At 41.4% G+C, this 24761-nt stretch overlaps 1 protein-coding gene across 1 annotated transcript in view; it reads right to left on the bottom strand.

The window, feature by feature from the left end:
* EPHA5 (EPH receptor A5) overlaps nt 1-10570 on the bottom strand; it is a 187322-nt gene extending 176752 nt beyond the window's left edge. Inside the window, exon 1 of the mRNA XM_026069468.1 lies at nt 10511-10570. Within this exon, the coding sequence (XP_025925253.1) occupies nt 10511-10549 (39 nt within the window). The 5' untranslated portion in view covers nt 10550-10570. The remainder of the gene's footprint in view (nt 1-10510) is intronic.
* Nucleotides 10571-24761: the final 14191 nt, after the last annotated feature.

Here is a 24761-nt window from a genome sequence, read left to right as displayed (position 1 = left end):
AAGGAGATGAATATCTAAAACCACGCAGAAAGGTTTGATTTGGTCYGAATTCAGTTTCTGAATCAAGTATTTGTTCCACTCGCATTTAGCGGATGTACTCTGCCTAGCAGCACACACGCTCCAGCCACTGCTTTCCCACAGAGGCACTGAACTGCTCAGACTCACCTACCCTACCACCTAATAGCAAGTATCAATGACCGCAAAACATTTCTATTCTGATCATCTGACAATATATCTATTGTGATGGACATAACTGATAAAACCTTCCTAAAATTTCCTTCATCATTTTTGCTGATTTTCCCAATACCAGAACTGAAATCACTAGGGCTTTGCTCAACTACTGTACTAATCAAAATCCATRTTTTTAAGGATCTAAAATAAACTCCAGAATTAGCACAGACACAAAAAAACCCAGATATGCTGCCATTAAAGTTAATTACAGAGGAACATTCAGTTATTCAATCTGGCATCAAAATAAAGCAAACAGTAAACCAGAAGGAGCTTGTGTAATGAAGTGACTTTATCTCACAGGATTATACTTGCGGTTATGACTTTAATTGTGTAGTCCAGAAGGATTTGTGACATAAACTCAATAATCTTGCATTATTGAAATGATTTGTAATCACGACGCTGTCTACGATTCACTGGCTTACTATACATTTGCATTGCAATCAACTAGAACAGCCAGTGCATGCCCTAAAATTCATAACAGCACTTAAAATTATGTCTTGCAAGGAGCTCCAACAGCTGCCCAAGTCATAAACAGTTTGGAGGTCTGAAACCAGACCAGCGTTTTCAAGTGTGCATCTTCCCAATTCTTGAGGAAAATCAAACAAAACAAAATTGAACCTCCGTGAGGTTTGTGAACAGATGACCAAGCACTGACAAGATTGACTGTGCAAAGACACCCCAAAAGAAGAGAGAATTGAGGTCGTGATGAAAAAGACTGCCAGTACAGGAAGAAGTGCTAGTTCTTCTAAATAGCTGGAAGATTAAATACATATCAAGTCATTCTCCTCTTTTTCAGAAAGGCAAAAATCCCAGGTATTTTTCCCACCCTGCTTTGCATCTGCTGGGTACAGTTGGGACTTCAGGATTTCACTATCTCCGCAGGACTACTCCCTAGAAGCAGCACATCTGCAYCAGGTATTGCTGAAAATCAAACACCAAAACCAATGAATTTTTTTTAATCACTTTAAATAAATAGATATTTAAATTACAACATCAAATACTTTTAGCACCTCTCCCACCTTGGTTTCATTCTGAGACACCATTAGGACTCACTCATAGGTTCTTGATCTAGCTTGTACCAAAACTCAAGGCAAGGCAGTATCTAAACTGAATGAGGAGACCATAAGGCCAGCAGCTCACCCTATACAACAGGAACGGAAGTGCAAACATTAACTCTTAGATCAGTGTACACCAACGTCTCAAATCGCATCAAGAAATACTCTACGCTATCTTCTCCTGCCAACTGGATCTTCTGCATAGCATTAATGGACTGTCAATATTATGTGAAGAGACACTGATGCTGCAGGAAAACTTTCAAAGACTAGGATCGGGTCACTGGCCCCAAAACATTTTTGCTGAAGTCAAAAGAGAACTTCTTCAGCAGAAGGGCTCAGACCTTTCCACTCTTCAAAGTCAAAAGTTCTCATCTTTGATACTGTAGGAGAATGTTGCAAGGAGGGTAATTATCCATAGCGAGCACATATCTTCACAAGCTTCTGGCTTATTTTATTCCAGCACAGCAACAAATCTACAGCACAATGTGTATTTGTTGTGTTTTAATATATAGGTAGTTCATACGCACCAAATTCAGTAAGATACACTCTTAGGGCAAAAACAGGCTTTAGGAAAGGTAACTTTTCTCACAATCTAAACATCTCTGCTCACAATACAGAGAACAATTTTTTACTTCTCTGACGCTTATTTTGTTAAATCAAGGACTTTATATAATCAAAGCAGTGGCTTGGCACTTGCTGGAATACTGAACACAAAAGAGAAACAAGCAAGAATTCAAAGGTCAAATGCTTATCAGAGGCTTTTGGTAAGAACCAGGCATCTAATATGACTTTGCTTCTTGGAAAGCTGTATAAGAAGGCGAATAAAGGGTTGCGCTGGGGGTGTTACAGCCTGGTCCAACAGATGCAGTTTTTAGAAAATCATCAGCAATCTCTACTCCTTACTCCCGTCCTGGGAGCTGTCCCAGAGGYGCCTGGCTCAGCAGGCAATTCCTCATCCTTCTCCTTTGGCAATACACCAACACTGAGCCCAGGTCATTCTCCACTTTTCTTGTCGAGTRGCTCACTTCCTACTGACTCCCCGGGGCTGACCCTGGCCCCGTTAGAGCTATCTGGCAACTCTTCCTTGGATTAGGCCYTACAATTAACTAAGACCATCCAGAGGCAGGTCTGAATGGGGGGGGGACGACAAAACCAAAAAACCCGCACTAAGTTTCAATCACTTGCAACGCTCTACTGCATCATGGATGCTTTTTCATTTAACTACTTCAAAAYGAAAATAGGGAACAGCAATTTCTCATTATACATGGGAAAATAAGTGTTCTCTACCCCAAATGCTTACAACTCCTCACTGATTGCAGCAGGGTCTTTTTGGTTGTGCGCATGTTTGTCTTTTTTTTCCTTTGAGGGATTTTTTTTAAACCCTCTGATAAGACAGGGGAAGCAGCAGTAATAGCCACAACCCGATCATGTTCTGCAATTCTTTTATACTCACTCTTCAGCCTGTGGGATATAGACAATCAATCACAGCGACATGGCAGCATACAGTGTCACAGGGGCAACGCAGAGATGACCGATARCCAGCTGTCACTGACGTTCCCTTCAACAACGCTTCATCATTCAAGTTGGGAAGAGCCTAAAACCTAGTTAGAATAGCCACCACTTTTCTTAGCAGAAGAGTTCAGGCTAAATACAATTTGGAAGCCATACTTTGGACATTTAAAAGCAGATGAATACACACAGCTCCTGAAAGCATGTATTTATAGCCATGTGTACTTCTGGTACTGAAGGTCAGACCTATTTTGCCACTATACTTTCAGCATTAAAAAAGACAGACCCTGTGATTACTGGTTGCTTTAGCACAGATATCGTACGCTAAATAATACAGCTCAGCGTGTTCCCCCTCCCCACCCCAAATGGAAAAGTTTTCTGGGAGAAAATAAGGTGCATACAAACAAAATATTTTGAGGCAAAAAGAGCTTCCAACTAAAATACTGGCATTTTCTTCTGATRGCCAAATTCCTGCCACACCCTCTGCTTTTGTACACATGCGCGTAGGTTGTTTGAGCAGTCTTAGATGTTTAACTGCTGAGCTATTTCTTGAATAGCCACATATCTGGAATTTGCAGTAATACAGCAGTCAAAGAGCTCTTCTTWCTGGTTTTAGGCTAGGTGATGGCTCTTCATTTGGAAGAAAGACCTAGGCCAATGCCCACTGCAGCCAAAAAGCTCCTCTCTAAGTTTCATTTTCTGCATTCACTGTGCAATCCACAAGGCAACCACTAGCCATGAAGACAAAATAATAGCTTCCATTGTAATACCACGTTTTCAGAAATCTTGCATTCTAAAAATATTCACCATCCAGGCTAAAACTTACCAGGCATTTTCCTTTCTGAAGTTAACATTCATTTTATTTTGTGCTTTTTGAGCTGGCTTTCCTGAATGAGTARAAAGAAAAGAAAACCAACTTTCTTCTGTTATGAAAAGACCATCAAAAAAAACAAACTCAAGACTGCAGTCTTGTATTTACAGTTACCCCCAAAATGCCATTAACCTGAACAAAAAAAAATACAGTCTAACAGGGCGAGAGCAAGGCCAATGTGTTCTAAGTCATAAAACCAGATCGTGCCATTAAGTGATATATACTCAAGTGAAACATATTAAGCTAATGAAGAAATAACTACACCCTAAAAATACATTCAACATAAGCTATAAAATCTTAATGCAGATATTACAGACCCTGGGCGGTGACACATGCATTCTGCAATAGCAGTACTTTTCTACAAAAATTCATATTCTTAGTAGAAGCGTTAGGTTTATACATTCTGATTGTGCAGTTACTAAACTGGATACCACTATTTCTGGAATTGGCACAGAAGTAACAAAACAATGGTTTTAGACGATAAAGCTGTTTAAAGCTCTTTTATCCCTGAACTTAATTTGTAAAACACTAGAGGAAAAAAAAAAAAAGGCTTTTTAGCATGAAAGGAGATTATTGTGCGCCCAATGAGCCTGTATAGAGGAACCTAACGCTGACAACTGTATGTACAAAAAGGAGATATACTGAAGGATCAGCCTTCATTTCTTCTGTAGCGGATTTTCAAGACCAAGATAGCAATGTATAGCTCTAGCAGAGATAAAGATTCACTTTATTCTTAATCTTAGTAGTAATACTTTATTTTACAGGATCTTAGAGTACTCTAGGTACTTTAGAACTCCTTCAGCATGACCTATGCCTTGCCAGATGCTGCCACCAACTTTCTGTAGTGGGGAATTGTCTGTCTGCAGGCGATTGCTAGAGTCCCATCCCATATCTACAGAAGAAACGTGCACCCTTTCAGACATCACATCAACAGCACGCCAAGGGAGGAACAGCAAGACTGGAGTCCAGGACAACAAACGTAAGAGCACACCCAAATGTAGTGAGAGGCTTCAACTTCAGATGCTTGGTTAGGAAATAAGATATAAGATATGGTATTTATTATATGATTATGTATGATACATGAAATAAGATATATTTCATATCAATTAAATGGTGAGGCTATTCAATGAAAAGTCTTGTAGAGCATGAGGTACTCAAGTTTTAAAAAAACTATATAACATACCTAATCTGTTGGGGGCACCAGACAAGAAGTGGGTCATAAATGCAGGTCTTTGAATGAATAAAAGGACTGTTTGTGAACAAGGAAAGAACAAAAGAGAAAACACAAGGAGTTTGCACCCCAGACACGGAGTTAACACAATCTTTCTGCCTGCAGGATCTCAGATATAGGGTTGGAAAAAGCCAAAATAGATTATTTCATCTGTTCCTGCAGAGGAGATCAACTCTGCTTGCCCAGAGGAGCAGAGATGACCATCTAACCTGCTCTCAGASACCTCCTGTCAAAGAAACTTCACATCTGCTCCTAAGCTGCACTGTCTTTACCATTAGAAAGTACTTTTGTCAAGTTTAATCTGAATCATCTTGGCTGAAACGGAAGCCCTAGCCTTCTTGTCCTACYCAGTGCAAACCTGGGGAAGAGGTTATTCCTCTCCTCTCTGCATCCCTTAAAATAGTTATGGGCAAGTCCACTACTCTGTAGGTGGATGCATCTCTGAGTTCTCCAGTCATGTGATTACTCTGTTGTGGATTCTCTTCAATTACTTGCTATGTTTCCTGATACTGCTCTCCAGCAGAGGCCTTGTGAATGCTGAGTAAAGCAGAGCGCATCTTTTCAGATTTGGGTTGATACATTCAAGCTCCATGAAACAAATGCAGCCCTACAATAAACGCACCAATCTGAACAGTATTTGGCAGGCCAAATGTAGCTCTCATGGCAGTACCWCCAAACCCCCTTAACGCTAGCACCTTCAATCTTGCTCTGTGGCCTTCAGGGTTTGAAGCCTTAATTCAGCAGTGCTTTAAAAGGTAATTCAATTATCCTGCACAACAACTGCCTTATTAACTTCTGTTGTCTTTGCAGAACCAAAGTACAAGTTTTTTGTTTTGTTTTAATAATTATGCCATACCATACATGCATGAATCACACTGGTATATTGAAACAGGTGGCATAATCAAAAGAAAACACATCACCATGGGATACATGCAAAGCTCACTACACAGGAACATGAAGAGCTGAGGGGAGGGTCAAAGAGGACAGAAGTTTAGATATATACAGATACTACATTTAACCCTAAGAAATCCTAGGGGAAAACAGAAACCTCCTACATGTTTTGACTCTATTGAACTCAACACCACCCCACAAATTACTCCTGTTAAAATCCTTGACTTTGTCATATATTGGAAAATTACAAGTACCACTTTGGTCTGGATTACTCTGTTTTAAATAATAATATTTAAAAGGGGAGTATTTGTTTCTCACTGACCTGTGTGTGCACAAGTGCGCGTGCGTATAAATAAAAACAGTGGCCAAACTGCAGGTTTTTCAGGAGTCATTAGTATACATTTTTAACCTACCCAGGTATTACTTTCATCTCCATTATGCTCCCTGCTGCAGGACGAGTTGTATTCTCGCAGTGTATCCCTCTCTGCTTCCTCTTCTATACTAGTCACAGCTGAACAGCAGCATTTGCAGGAAAAAACACAGGCTGCCAAAAGTACTGCCCTGAAAATGCCAATTATAATCATAGCTACATGACACAGCTCAATGATGCCAAGAATCCTCCTTCCCCTTCCATTCCCCTCTATTCCTCCCCTTTTACTTTATTTCTAGCCCTGAGGGCAAACACTGCCTCCAGTCCAGAGCCAGGATTCCAGCATAAAATCTCAATCTGAACCAAGATTGACAGAGAGCAACGTGAATCTGTTTACAAACCATGCYGACTAATCTAAACCCCTGTTATTTTTAACTTCAAAGAGGCACCCTCGGGTATCTGGCCTCAAAAAAATGAACCAGAAATACTGCTCATCAAAAATCAGAGTCACCAATGCCCTACATAAATGACAAGCAACTAGCAGAATGAATCTGGCTCAGTTTACCCTGATTTTCRGTATTTGCCTTATCTACTGTCAAAAGCAGAGGCAATTGTTTTTCCGCTTGCAGTTCAAGTGCAGCAAGCCAGCCAGCTCTCTCTCATCCTCTGCAATGAATGAAGAATTATGAGTGATCCCAGCATCCTCTAACATCTCCACAGGACTAGGTTCCTTAGCGCATGTTTATTTTCCTGTCTGAGCCTAGAAAAAAAAACGGAACATGGAGCTGTGCAATGAGCCACAGCACACAGCCAATACCCAAAGGACCACAGAGGCCTTCCTGTTCCGTGCTGCAGGAAGTTCAAGGAAATCAATGGGAGGTGGAGGAGATGGGAGAGGACCAGTTATACAAAAGTAAAGCAGGTATGTGGTACTCTGATTTGGAAGGAAAAAAAAGAGTACTTCAAAGTTGTTAAGGAAGAACTTAAAAACAAACCCCAGAAGGAAGAAGGTGTGAGAAAAGTAAATCAATGCTATCATAACCACTGAAACAAAAATCAGACATAATTGCTGAAGAAATCAAGCCAGCTAAACCAAAGCATTTATTTTAAAAGGCAGATTTTGCAATTAGCTGGGTATTGTTAGAAGTGGTCCTGTTTTTACATGGCCAGACTGAACAAGACTGAACAGCACAGGTTTACAGGGGGCTCTTTGCGGCTTCTACCCCTGCTACRACTTTGCAGGGAGCCCAAACGTGCTGCACGTAGCCTCCTGCCAGAGCAAAGGAGGAAAGGGGCAACACAGCTTTCAAACRCTGTCTGATCGGACCCAACTATTTCTCTGACAGCATTTCCCATTGCTCCTACTTCTGGGAGTTTCYGTATGATAAAAGGGCAGGTTTAGCAAAAGCAGTTTCTGTAGGTCAGACTTAGTCAGTGTCACAGCCATATATAATGTTATGTAAACCTCTAATGTGCCCAGTTCTWGTAAACGTAGGCAGCACCACAGGAAATCAATCCAGAGCTAAGAGACTTGCASACTTTGCAGGCACGCTTCACAAGCACAGGTTTTAATAAAGAAAACCTGACTGGTTTCATTGATGTGCTTGGAAGGCTTCTACCTCCCGCTATGGACCAGATCTTTYTCTGAAACAACCTCAGGAAATTCCAATAACCTCCCTAAACAAAGTAAACTTACAGCTACTGCAGAGCAAGGTCAATATTGTCTYTTTGGCATGTAGTAACAGGATGAATTCCCAACTCATGAGCTGCAAAAGAGAAAGCATTTCTATCCTGACCACGATCCACCAGCAGGGAGACGGCCCCCTTTGAGCTCCGCTGCTGCACAGACTTTAGGAGGATTTTGCCCACGTCCTAACATGGACGTAACTGCAGGTTTAAGAGCCATGCACGACTGCTGCAAGCTGAAGTCTGCACAGCCGGGAGGACCTCCTGGGGCAGGGAGGAAGCCATGCTACCAGGATTCATTAACCCTTCAGAGAGCAAAGCAGCAAAAGAAGAATATGTCTGCTTGCGCACGACATCCTGTTCTCCGCTCCAGGAGGCCTCAGTTCAACCCCTGCTTGGCCACAGCACATTTCAGACAAATCACTTCATTCCCACTGACCCCTCAACACTTCACCTCAAGAAAGAAGGGGGGGGGGGTCATACTTTTCAGGAGTATGGGAGAAATGAAACCCAGCCAGAATGCGAGAATACTGGACACCGCCAAAAGCCGTATCACGCAAGTACCTAGGCTAGACAAAGCTCTGCATAGGCAACCCTAACCTGAAGCGTTCCTCTCCCTTCCCCTAAAACTCCTTATTCACAGGATTAGCTGGTGCACACTGTCTTGCAGCAGACCAAAGTCTGATCTTGTGGGGATTTAAGGCACTGAAGTACTTTATTTGGAATTATAGCTATAAAACAGGCTCTAAGCCTAACCTGTCTCCAGACCGGAGGGTCAGTCTCCTTCCCCTGTCACAGCTTTTATTTCCCAAAGTAGAGCACATTCTCCGTTGCAATCAGCAAAAATGGGATCAACAAAAGGCTAAACGAGACCAGCTGGACCTCTCTGGAGCATGGAACATCTTAAAGGTTTAAGATACATAAATTGCCACTGTATATAGCTGTAACAGAAACTCAGAGTATGACAAAGGCAGATCCTACGAAGGATCTGCCAAAAGCAAGTTCATTTGGCATGACCGGACCTCTTTTCCCTCACAACGACTTATTTTTTAGTTTTTTAAGAACAGATGCAGAAATCTATTTTCAAAGCCTTTTGGTTTGAGCCTTTGTGATACACCGGTAACTCTTCCCAGGCTTTCCCATACAACTACAAGGACTAAATGCTTGCTTTCTTTAATGACAGTCGAGCTCCTCATGCAGTCTCCTACTTCTAGAAGATGTGGTTCTAGGAATAAAAATTAAATTTCTCTGAGATTCATAATGCAAATGAATGCTTCTCCTCCTCATGAGGTAATTAGCAACACTAAAAGTTTCTGAAGGCTGCTTCAAAATGTATCTTCAGTAGGAACCATATCACAATTGGAATTGCTACCAAATAAAGCRACTAGAACCTACAGAATACTGCTAACAGGAAAAATAAAATACAATGCATCAAAGAGCTTACTTCAGCTCTTCAAATATATGGAAAAAGAAGAGAATACATGGAAAGCCAGATTTGAATTCACTGTATAATATACATGCATAGGGGTGGCTGCATTTCATATAAGCACTGCCACCACCATTTTTATGACAATTCAGCTGGCATCCAAATGAACTGGCATCCAAAGCAATTCTGCAGGCAGTTTCAGCTGGTGTCCAAAACCCTGGAATGCCACAGTCCTGAAAGCTGTCTTGTTGGAGGGCACAGCTGTATAGCATTTCAATCTTAGGACATTTTCTAACATCAGATAGCGTTCATTGCTCCCAGGAACTGACAGGAGTACTCAACTCAGTAGCTTGCAGGAGGCAACCTTATATGACTTTATCAATAAACTCTCTGTGACACCAGCATATCAAGCATGTCCCAGCCAAACTAAGACCCCAATAGACAGGCAATTACTTGATGTTTCCTACAATCGCAAGAAAACAAAACACGCTGACCCAAATCACCCAGCTGTACACGGAGAAGCCACCGTTACAACAGTGATTGCTCACATGATGCAGTCAGGCCAAACAGACACACTGAAGGATTTTCATGCACCTAAATTCCAGCACTCACTCCAGTATCAACTCAGGAGGCCACAGTCCTTCCATTTTCCGTAGGGTTAGTGGAAAGAGACAGGCTCTTCGATAGGACTATTCAAGGTGCCTAAAACTCAGCTCCCGTTCTAGGAACTCTGTGTTACCAGCTTCCAGAAGCTTATCATGGACCTAGAAGTATTTCTAAACAGCACTGCTCATTTAAAGTGAACAATAATGTTCTACACCTTGGGGTGCAGAAGACTTCCAGAAAACTGTGATGTACATTCACCCCAAAGGCTCAGGAAAAAGAGAATCAGAATTTATCACTTAAAATTTTTAAATAACCTCACAGATTTTCTTGGTGTGGGGAGGGGTGAGGGGGCTGACTCATGTTTTTTTGTTTTGTTTTGTTTTTTTGGTTTGGTTTGGGTTTTTGTGTGTGTGTGTGTGTGTGTGTGTGTGTGTGGCTGCCTCTATGGCATAAATAAATCAATCCCCTAGCCACACAGCTCCATTTTTCCAGTCACAGCTTGTTGTTTTATTTATTTTTTTCCTTCCATTACCAACAAATCACTCCAGGGAGGTTTTTAAACCCAGTAGTCTACATTTGGAATGGAAACGATTAGTATAATTTGTGACTGAGAAAGCAAACAACAGAGACTTACCCCATTTTTTGGGTAGGCTATCCATCCCAGATCCCCCATTACTGTGCGTGAGTCCAGTAAATTCACTAAAAAGAAAGAAGAGGAAAAACTGTTAGGGAAGTTGGATGGATTACAGATTTCAGAAAGGCTTCAAGATTTAGGTAACTACGGTAAACAGACTGTTTGTAATTAACCAAGGAGGTTAGATCTCTTTAGAGCAGGATAACGATGCAAGAACTCCTCTTAACAATGAGGTCATACTGTGAAAACACTTCTATATAGGCATTATTACTCCTTTGAGTTCTCCCACTGAAACAAGATTACATATGCACTAAACTTTTGCAGGATGCACATCCCACCATTAAGTTCTTGGGAACTGGTCTTTTTGGGGGGAATAAATAGACGCACATATATATGTACACATATATAAAGACACATTGTATAAATATATACATATATACTCACAAACATATATACGTATGCTTACACACATACACACTCTTTACTTTTTTTTTTTTAAGTAGTACAGTTTTTAGCATAATCAGACCATAAGACAAAAAACAAACAGAAGCAACAGGCACAGTATCCTGGTTATCATGAACTAATTCTTAAAAAATATTTTATATACAAGTAATAGAGTATTCTTGTTATCAAGAAAACTATTCTTTTCTCTCTCTCTCTCTCTTGCACTTTTCCAAGTCTTTTGACAACTTCATTATTAGAAATCCAAGGGATCTTTTCTTGTTTTCCCCCCAAAACTCAGTTTGTTTGCAGTTGTGGCCAAATTAATCAACTTCTAAACTGTTAAGCCACACAATTAACTAACTATTTACATTAAACAGCAATAAACTATTCCCAAGCTTATAACATTTTTCCCTCATATTACCTAAAATATGGAGTACAAAGTGTGAAATAATTAAAGAATAAATCTACACACACTTAACTGAGCTAAGGAAAATTATAGCAGCTTTTGGTGCTGTCTCTATGGCTAAGAGCCTGCAGTGCCTTCCAGTGCCCCTTCTGTATCCAGGGTTTAAATCCTGAAATTAAAACTAGTCTCTGAATCAATGGATGTCATACAATGTCCAAAACTAGGAGGAACTTTCTACTACTTTAAAAGCACAGGATTTCCTTCTCTTTGGATTACAAAACTTGCTTCCCACAGTATACTTGTGTACTGCAATCTCACTTTTTACACTCATATCCCTCTTGAAAAGGAACCAATTTCTCTGGGTCTTTCTCCGGGTCTCCTGATCTCCACCCGACGTATTCTTTAAAAATCCCCAAACAACTTTTCAAGACTCGATGGTCTAAAGCAGCCTYCAGTCTGTGATGAGCCAGCCCCAACGAGCCTGAAATCAGTGGAGGAGACTGGGTACTCAGTCCTTCTGAAATAAGTCCATTTATGTAGGTACCTACAGACTCGTAGATAAGTGAAGCGAACAAGATATATGTTAAAGTATAGCCGACGTGACTGTCATCATCGTCACCCTGGTACTTCTATCAGGCTAATTCACCGACTCTGTACAAATATACCAACGCGAACGCTTACTAGCAGGCATACAGACCCTGTCTTACACCGGCCCACGTCACCCTGCTGCAATGTGCTATAGCCAAAGAAAAACACTGCCAACTGCCTACCTCCGATATTGTAATTATCCTATTTACAGAGTATCTGCCGTTTGTGACACATATAAAAATTCTGATCAAGTTTCTTTAATTAGTATTCGACTTCAAGTGCCTGTTTTTCCCAAACGAGTCAAAAAGACCTAAATGTACAGGAAGTACAAGGATTTAATACCAAACCATATTGTCTACATAGAGGCAGAGAAATAAAACCAGAAGGTACATTATACCAGAACAAAAGGCATATTCCTTTAACACCTTAAGGAAATACTTAACACAGTAAGTGCAGATTAAACAATGGATYTAGTTTGAAAAACAGTTCTCGGAGTCGATTCGATCTTGACCATTGGCTTGTACTGTACTGTGAGTTGAAGATGGAAATCTGTTGTACGCAAAAATAGCCCAAAACATACGAAACAACATTCAAGTAGAAAAATTAGTTCTCAGCTCTGGAGTCACCAACACTGTAAAACTATTCTGTCTAGGTATTTGCACAACGTGTGCCAAGTATTAATCCGGCATAGCACCATAAGGCATAGAGCTGCTGCTCTGCCTCAACTAGCCTATTTTCGTGACATTTAGCAAAAACACATGGCAGCTCGGGGTCTCGGTAGCCAGATTGCTTTCTCCTGCTAAAGCACAAAGAAAATTGGGAGCTTGCAATGCTACCTAACTACAGAACAGTCAGTGGGTATAATATTCAGGACTACGCTGAAACACGTTCACAATAAGTAAATACACAATTAGGTTGCTTTCCACACCACAGCCTAAGCAAAACAAAAGTCCTGTTATCATCTGTCATTACAGATATCACCCAGTAAAGGCCAAATTTTCCCCTCTGAAGCCTTCAGGTAAAATGCTCATTAATTTCTCCTGCTCCAGCTGAAGTCTAAGGCCAACACCCAAGTGCTCCTAAACAGAACTGCATTTCTTCCTTCACAGTGTCAGAAAAAGGGTCATTTTAAAATACTCTTAAAAACAGGCCTTCTAGCACTTCCCATTTTACAACTATGTGTCATTTTAAAGAGTGGGGGGATGGAGTGAGATTGCCAACACAAGGGCAGATTTACCCAAATTCCTTGCATTACAATCACCGATTAAAGAGTGCAGAACAGTATACTCCTGTCTTAAGTTGCAACGGATGCAAAACAAGCATTGGTCTACATTGTACAACTTAATTAAAATTTGTCCTGGAGAAGCCACTAATGAATGCAATCAGATGAAATGTTTGATGCTACAAAGTTCTTTGTGACATATTAATTAAGCAAAAACAAAAAAAGAAAAAGCAAAAATTGTGCTTTTATTCAAACATCAAGTTTCAAAGAGAGTATGACACAACTAAATATTGTATTCTCTATCAATGGCAATTTTTAAATTGCTGTTACTAACTTCAATTTCAAAACAATTCTGTGCATATGAAAAGATAATACGATCCATTCAACTCTAAATCAAGTCAGTGGGAATTTTTATACYGGTGAGTCAGCCAAGAAAAGTGAATACTAAATCTTCGGTTAGAAGAGAGGCAATTCCTCCCTTATTTCAGTAGGACTGAAAATAGAACAAAATAAAGAGGAGGGGATGAGATACTGCACTGTGCCCGTCAAAAGGTGTAACCCAAAATTCACATGCCAGGCAAATAAAAGCCTCTAGTAACTTTAAACTCTCCTCGTGCCTAGGCCRCTTTGGAGACGAGACCGGAGAGGCTCCCAGCATAATTCAGACAGCTCTGAGGGGCTTATACGTCACGGCAGACTCTCTGGCTGCCCCACAGCTTCTGCCCAGAATTGCTTTCACAGTGTATCTTCTAAAATACTGCACTGTATTGATCTGCTCTGAGGAATATGTTTAGCTAGTGGTTATTCTAAATTGCCTGTAAAGACTGAGACATTTTCTTTTGCTTTCAAATACCAAAAACTTGTTATAAACGCAAATGACAACTATTCCACGTGAAGTATCCACATCTTCCCACCACAACCACCACCCCAGCCAGGCATCTCCGGCAAGTTTGTGTGTCCTTTATCAGTGCCAGATCCTGCCTCCACCCCATCCAAGCCCTGATGTCTCCCCTTTGGAGGGGGGCGGCTCCCCCACCCCTCAGCCGAAGGAGCTCCCGGCACATGCTGCCTGGGCTACGGGGGCTTGCAGGACACCTTCTCAGACAGCCTTCGTGTCCCGGGCCCAAGAGCCACGCACACACACAGGCTCACTAAGCAAAGCCACGTTGTTCAAGGCACGGGCTCAGCAGCATTGATCTCCCAGCCAGGGATGTTATTTTTGCCGAAATGGCTTTCGCCATAAAAAACGCAGATTGGCCAGGCTGTGGAAGAATCAACAGGCAAACAGCAGGTATAAGCACATGCCTGCAACATGGAGGAAAGAGTTTTAGCAGAGACTTTATGGAAGGGCTGGCACCACCCCAAACGGATGCTCTAACCACTAATTGCGTGGCTACTTGGGCAAAAACTAAGCTTTTTTGCTCCTGAATAAAAACAACAACAACAACAAAAAAACCCTCTCTCTCTGTTTCAGCCCACAACAAGGCGGAAAAAGAGACTACAGATCATTTCAGGAGAGGCAGAACCAGGTCCTCCCCAACAAGCCTGAGGACCAGCGTGCGTTTGGCTGTGGCTGTCTAACAGCCAACTAAACCAAGAATTTAGGGCACAGAAGGAGGTAATTCAGGAAAACCTCCAAGTATGTGCTTAGGGCTTCCACAGTGCAGAAAGTCCAGTGCCAGGCTCAGCCCCTGTATAGCTGGGTATCCCTGCACCAGTCCCAATGCTTTACATGCTCCATCGGCATAACCCAGAGCTGTCTATATTCAGCAGCCCTGGGGAAGCAGGAAAGCTTTCCCTGCTAAGCAACCTCTCCAGAAATCACGAGCAACTCTGCTTGGCCTGTAACCTTAAAGCTTTCAAATAACAGAACAGATTTATGCCAACTTCCTTCTTCCTCAGCACCAGCCAGGCATGCCTCAACAAATCAGCGAAAAACCGCACAGCACATAAGCACACACTTAGCACATGTATTTTTGCCAGTGAACTTGGAAGAGGAACATGCATACATTCACAAATGTTTTCTGCTCATATCCACCATCGGTGTCACCCATCCCACAAGCCCTAATTATTTCTAATGCTCAGTCAAGAGGAACACAAAACCACACAGATCTATATCATCATTAACTTCCATGCCTTCAGGGTAGGATAAGTGATGATTAAGTCTAAAGTCACTCCACAGCCTTTTTTTTTTTTTTTTAATGTAGAATAATAGCTCGAGGAGTTTGCATATTCTTGTTCTCAGACAGGCTCGTTACTAAAGGCGAGTAATCAAGTTAGAATAAAACCAGAACTGATCTAAACCTTTGCCCTGAACTCTAGCAGTATTTTTTCACTCATGAATCTCCGACAAGGATGCTGCATCTGGCCTTCTACTCAAACGTCCCTGTCACATTCATACAACTGGCATTCAGCAGCCTCATCATGACTGTGCAGGGATCAGGGCTGGAAGGAAGCGCAAGCACAGCAAATGCCCAGTGAGGCTGCTGCCAGCATTCAATATTGACCTAAACCAGCCTACTTGCCCAGGCAGCAGAGCACCCTGTCCACCACCGAGCATGGCGTCACGTGGTTGCATTAGCTCGCGCAGGTGAAAGCAGGACTGGTCTGTGATGATAGTGGACATCTCGGGTAGAAGCCACTGCTTCATGGGCTTTTGATCACACTACTAAACTGAAATGGCTCCAGACTGGAGCAGAATCCACTGGCAGCAGCTTCAATTTCTCTGCTCCAGTTTCAAGAGGAAAGAAGTCCCCGGAACTAACAAAAAACCCCCATCCCATCAAGAGCATGAAACACTGAGCATTTATCATGATGCCAGCTACACAACATCCTGACACTTCAGCATCCAAGCACCCTCCAGAAAAACATCCATGATTCACATGGGGGCAAAGTCTCTGTCAGCACATGACAAACTCTACTCTTCTGGGTGGCCATGGTCTTTGAGCCAAGCCCCAAAAATTCTTCATGCACTGGAGCAGTCCTGCTCTTAGCAGCACCATTTCCAAGTAGAGGTTTCCAAGATTATAATGTGACACAACTTACAGAAGCTACTCATGAGAAATTGCTCCAGGAGAACAGGCAAAATGGTCAGGATATCAAGAGCCGACGGAGTTTGTGCCAGGAAGCYGCAAAGCTTTATGAATCATTTTTTTATTTCACTGAAATAAAACTGAGAAGCAGGAGGAAAAGAATAACCTCTTTGATCAAGTCAACACACCATAGAACTACAGCTTCTGTCACAAAATGAAAAGAGGTTAAAGAAAACTTCACTTAAAGCCAACTTAAATGTTTGAAAACAATTTTACAAATAAGTAGCACATTTTGGAATAAAATATTCAGACTAAAATTTCTTTTTTTTTTTTATAGAACTGAAGCAAAACTCTGCTTTGAAACAAACACTTGTTATGAATTCAASAGGAATCTGAACATTGTTTTTGTTAACCTGAACTCCTGTACGAAAAAAGGCAAAAATCAAGTAAGTAYTCCTACAACCTCAAGGCTCCTCCTGCAGCTCTTGGCCTCCTTTGCGCAGCACTCTGCAGCATGCAGCTGTCCATGGACAAGACAGAGCTAAATCAAGGTAGCCACAGCTCTGACCCAACACTCATAGTTTGTAGGAGCAACGACATTTAAAATACTCATAAGAAACCTCACTGAAGTTGACGGGAGTATTCACACACTGGAAATTTAGCACGAGGTGAAGTGATCTGCTGGATGGGGGTCAGGGCACGTGATAACACACGACAGCAGTGCTTTGCACTGAACCATCACAGGGAGGCTTTTTGAACAGCATTATTGGCTTTCTGCCAGGCCTTGAGCCTCCAAGCCACTGAGGGTTTGAGCCTTCAGCTGGATTTGTATGGATGTGGTAAGGACTCAGATCCTTTCTTGAAACGCTGGGAGGGAAATGCATTTCCTTCAACTGGACAGGGACTGATGCTACACTGAGCGTGTGAGGCTGTAAGGACTACTCCTTCAGCACGTGCCTCTTCTCCTCTCCACCTCCCTTGGCCTAAGGCAAGGGTTACAGCTGCAAAACCCACCATCACTAACAGTGCTTGTTCCTCGTTATGCAGTATACCCTCTCATCCTTCCTCCTACCTTCTCAGAGTTCAGAGCTACCAAGAGGCACTGACTGGAGAGGTCTCTTCATCATCATGAGTCAAAGTTTTCCCTCTTCATAAATCTTTACTGGTTATATTGCACTACTGTTGCCATTCATTTTCCAACTGTTTCCCCTGTTGTGCCAAGTATTTCTTCAAGAAGTATAAATCCAAGGCGCTCCAGCAAATGACAGTCAAAAATAATCCAAGAAAGCAAAAACAAACGAAAAAATAAACTCCTGGAAAGAATCAAAGTCATTGGGGAGCAGATGCTTTGTATTAATTAGTTGCACTGAGCTAGGACAAAAAAACAAGCAGGCAAGAACTTGGGAAACATTTCCATCCATGGAAATCAACTACAGCAGAATGCACGCTGTAGAAGTACCTATTATTTATAGCCCACTGGAGGAAGAAAATATACACTAGTTAATGAACTCACAAATTAATATTAACTACAGATTTATGTCTTATTATGTTGGCTTCATTCTGCTCTAAGTTTTCTCATGATTTCCTTTTACAGCAAGTGCCAAAATGTTAAAATCTACATCACAGATTTCACAGATTTTTAAGGCCAGATGGACCACTGCTTTCATAGCATCAGCCAGACAATTTTACTCAGTAATTTCTGCATTATGTCTGTAATTTCTGTTTGAACACGCAGTTTATGAGGGGTGTGATACTGCCCTTTCTGTCAAAGTTCACTGGGTTGAGTGCGTTTTTCTGCAGGCACAGCATTGGCTGCAGCACCAGGGAGCTGGACTGAAAAGCTCACTTYCATAACCAGACCCACTAAATCAAATAGTAAACTGCAGGTTTTTCCCTTGCAAGGATTTTCACTCAAGACAAGAGGCAGTTGTTTGTTCTTCTCACAATACATTACCTAAAAGCAGAAGCAGTCAGGAAATTATTAGCTCTCTGCCTCCCACAAAACAAGACATTTTTTGTTTTGGGGAAAACAGAAAAAAAAAACAGAAAGCTTGACACCAAAGCTCATGGAAACTTAAAAAGAAGCTCCAGTTCTGTTTTGCCTTTTTTTAAAAAAGGACAAGCTTTTCCATTTCCACTGAAATCACCATTTAATCTAAAAGGAATTACTCACTGAAAAAGGAGAGCAAGTCAATAAAACGGTTCCAGCTCTACACATAAGATTCACTGGAAACTACATTCTGCACTTGCACAACAGCAGTCTCCAGAGCAGCTGCAGCACAAAGCTTTCGGGGAAAACCTTCGGGGCTAGCATCGCTCTCATCAGCAACAGGAAAGAAACTTCCCGTGAGGCAAGGCACGACCAGCACCACACAGGCTTGCATGGAGCGACAAAATACCGACTGCTGCCTGGAGGCCTAGGTAGATTCATACCCTCAGAGCCACTGCTTCCAGTCAAGGTACACCAGTGCCATGGCAATACTCAGACGTTTCCCCAGGGCACAGAGTGAGATCAACAGGTCACCGACACCTTTTCACCATATCTACTAGCGGTTCAAAGATGCAGTCAGTTTCTTCAAGACCCTACTTAAAAAAGCACCTGCTTAAGCACTCGCTTAAAAGACGAGCACCAAAATCCCAGTGGATTCCCAATGCAATCAAACCACCTGCTGGGAGTGTTAAAATGCATTCATGTCCCTTCCCGAATCAGAAAGGTACCAACTAAAAGCAATCCAAGCTCTGTTCCTAAAAGGGACTCCAAGAGACGTGAACATCAAATTCTGCTAGGCGTATAACTGAACTCAGCAAAAGGAAAGAAACTCAGCACAGAGAAATCCAGAGCTGTCAGCTTTCAGCATCAGCAGACTTGCAAGACCTCACTGTCCACCACCAATAAAGCCTTCCTGTTGACAATAATGACTACTCCGCTGCCACCCAGTTCACTGGGGGGGGGGGGGGAAGAGAGAGAGAGAGAGAGAGAGAGACAAACTGACATAATGCTTAGACAGCATGTGGGAGCAAAAAATGGTTAAGATGATCTGTTGGCTTTTCAAGGCGTTGACAGTTTATCCCTTCTTTTTCTGTTGAGGGAAGAGGATGGAGGTTTTTAGCAGGAAGAGCACATTGCCAACACAATATTAAGAAGAAAACTTGTAAGGACATTAGTAAAGCAAAGATGAATAACCTGAAATGATTGCTTTCTGTAGAAGTGTAACATAAAAAGAAAAGTATACAGATTTCTGCAAGTAGCTTTACTGATTTGGCACATACAAAACAGTTAAAGCAATATAAAAACAATGAGTCCGCACAGAAACATCATGTACACTATTGTTGCCAAATAATTATTTTGCTTCCAAGGGATTCTCTAACCTCTCACAGAATTATGAAGAAGTCCAAACTGGCTGCTCCACACTATTTTTAACCTAAAAATAATTCAAGTTAGAAAACCTTGGAGTTAATACATTGACAAAACATTCAGCACCATCAATTCCACTCAAATGAAGCAGCCTGCACACAAGCCCACAACTCAAGAGTCGTGCCATCTCTTCCGCAGGGGTATCTCTGATCCAAGGAGCTAGCTGCTGGGCTCAACTTGGTCCCTGTCCTGGTAATACACCCCTGGCACCGCAATCCATACAAAGCCCAGCTGCAGCCTGCTACCTCAAGCACCAAAAAAAAGAGGGGGGGGGCAGGCAGGAAGGAGGGCAATTTCCATGCATCCTGGTGTGGCCTAGTTTGCACTGAACACTCCTATTGCAATTTTTCTAGCCCACAGCATCTTTAAGTCCTCTTTGCACGGAGTGGAGCAGGAAGGCTGTCACTCATGTGCACGCTGCAGGGAAGCCTGCAGGTCACGGCACCCTCGTCCACAGCCAGCAGCGTACCATCAGATCCCTGGAGACAGCCACCCAACATGCAAATTCCGAACACGGAAGGGTTTTGGCTGACTGATCACCAGCCAAGCGCTGCAAGGTTGGAAATCACTGCACTTCAGTCCCCTCCGGATCACAGTGCTTGCCCTTCCTTGGCTTCCTTGTGAAAGACAGGGGTAATTGCTGTCTACCTCCAAGAGTATGAATACATCTAAACCTTTGGAGAGGCTCAAATACTCCACTCACAGAAGCTACAGCAACTGCCAAAACTGGGACTATAACAGAAATGCTAGGTCAAAAGACAACTAGAAAGGTAGAAAATCCCCATAGAGACCTAAGCTACTGAAGGCCAGTGCTTAAGTTTCCCAATATAGGTGTCTGTGAAAGCTACTGCAGCACCAAACACTTCCACTTCTGCACGATCCCTCACGTGAACATCCAGCTGGTCACATGCACAGAGTAAGGGGCGAGCAGGACAAGAATGATGTGAACAGAGGACAGGTCGTTGCTCAGTTCCGTTTGTACCAAAACGGCAACATCTTAAATACAGAATACATTTTGAAAGAAGAAGAAGAAGAAGAAGAAAAAAAAAAACTATTCACTTTTAAAATATGCAGCAATTTTATTAAAGAACTCAAAGAGAATGTTCTAGTGAAGAATAAATTACAAAAAATAAATTTGTTCTTTCCAACACAATCATTAACACTATTTCTATATATCACGCAACGTTGTCCGAGTAAAGGAGACTACCTACTGCAAGCCCACCTAGGTTGAAATAAGGCTCCAACTCTCACCAGCACTTAGGGTCAGTGAGAAAGGTGCACTCATGACAGGAATTAAAATTCTGTGTCTGGCTGATTTACCATAAATAGAAGTTATTTATTGATTTTTTTTCTTTACTTTTTTAATGGATAGAAGGCTGAGTATTAACTGAAGAGCTATAAGGAATACTCTTTCCTCTATACAAGTGATCACTGATGGCCAACGTTTCTAGAAAACGATCTCTCTGTGTGTTTCTCTTTTTATTTCCCCCTCCAATCTCATTTTGCCCTCGAACCATGATTTAGATTTATTTCTTAACGCAGAAAGTGAGAATAAAATGACTCCAATTGCCAAAGAAGTTTGTTTTCTTCCTACTTTGAGGTAAGGTCTCATTTCCCCAGTGTCCCTAAGCAACTATTAAAGCTCATCTCTATTCAAAAAAATATCTACCTGCATACTCAGCGAATGGACTACTTAAAACTTAGTCTCAACTCCAGGTCAGAAAGACTGGGTGTCAAACAGCCCACTGCTTCTCGCAATACAACAGGATCCTACGCTATAGCTCAGTTGAGCAATTCTCACTGGAGCGTCGCAGGGTTGAGGACTCGGCGCTAGCACAGCGCATGGTAGAAACACGGCTCTCAGCAGAAGCGACACTGAAATCCTCAGAGCAATAAAGCGTAAAACCAGTTAGATGAGAGAGGGAGGCATCACAATTAACTGTCCTGGCTTTACATTCTCAGGAGCATTTCGTGAAATTTGACTCCCACCCTCCCTACCTTCTTTGCTTACTGCAAAATGCATTTTGTATTTRGTACAAAGAGTAAACAGGTTCTTATGTGAGAGATTTAGTTTTCTTATTTGTTTCATGGAAAGAAAACAGCAGATATGGAGATGGACGGTGTGTTAGAGTTAAAACGTTAGGCAACTGTGGGAGAGCAAAGGGGGGGGGGTGGAAGCTGTCAGACAAGCACACTAACTGTTCCCTTTCCCCCAAGGTACCTGTCAGTTTATCCATCTGTAAATTGATTTGCAAATAGCTGCTTTATATATCAAATTATGGTGTCAACATTTACGATACTATAAGCTGACGGTCTGTCAGTGGCTCTGTTCTAAGACAATTTGCCTGTTTTCCATTATTTATTACAGTTTTTGAGATAAGCTTCAAAAGGAAGCAGGGACTATCTTTGAGTCGGCTTTTGCTATTGTTTACTTTGCATTTTGTAAAAATGTGTCATTAAGCAGCAGTGCTTTTAGTCGTATACTTAAAGTGCTGCGTTTCAAATGCTGTTCTAGTATCAAATAAGGATAGTAGTTTTCATTTTAAAACTATGATTGAGTCATTCCAAACCTCTTGAAAAAAGCATACATCACGTAAGACTGATCCCAAAAAGACCATTAGACACGAGCTGTCCTTCCTCATACCAGTGATTCCACTGCAGTGGATTTAGAAGTTAATGGCATTACTCCTGTGAGTAAAATAAATGTACAGTGCTGAGGCTATGCACTGCTATTATGGAAAGCACATAGGGAACCGTTCCCATGTATGAAGTAAAGGACAGACGACCTCCTCAAAGCCTCCGTATACAGCAGTGTTGAACAAACAGAAATGTATCTAAAGTGATGTTTTGCATACACAAAGTATATACATGCTGGCAGTCCTTAATACCTATAGAATTACACAATTGCCATAGCTATGTGAACGTACAACATGTGAAGCCAAGCTGCTAAGAGCAACTTAACAACCAAAAAAAACCCCTGATCATAAATACTGGTACCCAAACCATTAGCTTAATTGAAACATGCTGATGCAAGAATTATTTTCACACCTACTTCCACTAAACACATGACAAACTCCTTGAAAAAGGCTTCACTCACCAGTCAGATTAAACATTGTGATATTATACCTAAATATGCATTTATCCAGCGTGCCATGACATAGAAATTATACCTCAGCATCCAACACAAAACACACAAGTCACCACACTTAGAACAGGTAGGATCATTCCAGGCTCTGGCAGCAATAATCTGCAAATTACAACCTTCCTCTATTTTTGCCCGTACCAAACCCACCCCTTTAATTGTACTCATTTATTCGTTCAATCAAACTAAAAATGATAAATTGACAAAAACACAGCCTCAAAAAAATCCCTCAAAAAGTTAAAAGGAAGAGGACCAAACACAGTAACTAAAGAATATCCTTCCAGTCTGAAGTCCCGAAAATAAATAGCATACATATTCATTACCAAAGCAGACTCATTTGGTATTTCTCACCTTTGCCTATTTAAATCACAATGCCATTATTTCAAACTGTAGTTGTTTAAAAATATACTCAGTTTTTATAGCATTGCCTTATCAGCACTTATTTCTGCTGAAAAGCCCTAAACTAAAATATACTTTATATTTAATGATAATTATGCAGGTATGTTGTTGAGTTATTTTGTTACAAGCAGTCAGAAAATGTAGTGTACTGCATTCTTTTAAAAATCTGCCAGCATGACACTTTTTAAGGTCATTGGGGTGATTTCCAAATGAGATCTGCAAACCAATCCAAATTCACAGGAGATGGGTAACAAATCATTCTCAAGTTTGGGGGGGGGGGGGTGTCTTTAAACAATTTGTTCATTCAGTCTGTTTTACATAAATAATTTACACAAGCCACTTCCCAAGCCCGAGTACTTAAAACAGATTAATTTAAAACACGTGCACTTTTAAACTAAAGGAGGTGCAGGAAATCCAGCTGTATAGTCCAGGGCTGCCTCTCAGGTCTGTGACAGGTCAGAAGTTACCGCAGGCGGAAAAACAAGACACAACCCGCGCAGGAAATCTGTTCAGGTTCACGTACCCTGAACATCACCAGTGACTTCAAAATTACAAGGCTTCCAAAAATATGTAATTCAGCTAATTACAGTGTCAACAATGCTTTTTTCAAGTCTGAAGCAATGTATTTCTGATTATTACCAATACCTGAATGTATTTTCATTCTTTGGAAAATAATATGTTCAGTCAAACCTGCTACGGTATGACGGTAATTCAAGGGAAGCGTTTCCCTACAGACAAATCATAAGCAAGGCATTTTAAAGTAATAAACCACGATGAAATACTGACATTTCAATATAATGTGCAATACTTTCCAGTGTACTTTTTGGAATATTTTCATTGTGCAGAATTTCTGATTTTGCAGAAATAGCCAAAGAGAGGAAGGAAGCCTCCAATTCTAATTGATGAAGAGTTAAAAATAACAGCTAAACAACGCTTGAAATATGAAATAGTACTGAGGCTTTGTTCTTCACCGTGTGCTATATTTTTAATACACAGCTTGAGAAAAGATGACCAAAATCTCCCCCCCCCCCGCCGCCAAAATCCTGGGAAAAATTAACCCTGTTTTCCCTATTTATACTCTTAAATTCATAATTGAAGAGATCTGCGAAGGTGGCCAGATTTGAGATGCAGGCTGAGCACTCCATAGTTCCCCATCAAAATGGGCAGGCGTTTCTGAAACTCAGCTGCACTTCTGGAAACCTATTTCTGTGCTAAGGAACCCAAACATAAGCTTGGGGAAATGTCTCTGGACACCCCACCCCCAATCTTAACCTAGATTTTTAAAGCATTTCCCCCCCTCACACTAATGTGTAAAACAACAGTTCAGAGTGTATGATTTCCTAATGGCACAAATGTTATCCTACAACGTCACTATGTACTACAACAAGATTTAGAAGAACACAAAAAAATATGACACAGGAGTCGAGAAAATAGAAATAATTGTAAGACTCTATCATCTTCTATGCAGCTGGAAAACAAGAGGCTGAGTTACATACCCATATATCACAGGTTATCTGCTAGTTGTTTTTTTAACCACCGTGGGCAGGGTGGGGGAGAACAAAACCAAAAAGACCCAGAGAGCCTGCTACCAACAGCTTTTAAA

The sequence above is a fragment of the Apteryx rowi genome, unplaced genomic scaffold (genome assembly GCF_003343035.1).
Source record: "Apteryx rowi isolate R43461 unplaced genomic scaffold, aptRow1 scaffold_298, whole genome shotgun sequence".
In the NCBI taxonomy this organism is placed as follows: domain Eukaryota; kingdom Metazoa; phylum Chordata; class Aves; order Apterygiformes; family Apterygidae; genus Apteryx; species Apteryx rowi.
The sequence above is the reverse complement of the archived record's forward strand: the minus strand, read 5'-3'. Positions and strand labels throughout refer to the sequence as shown.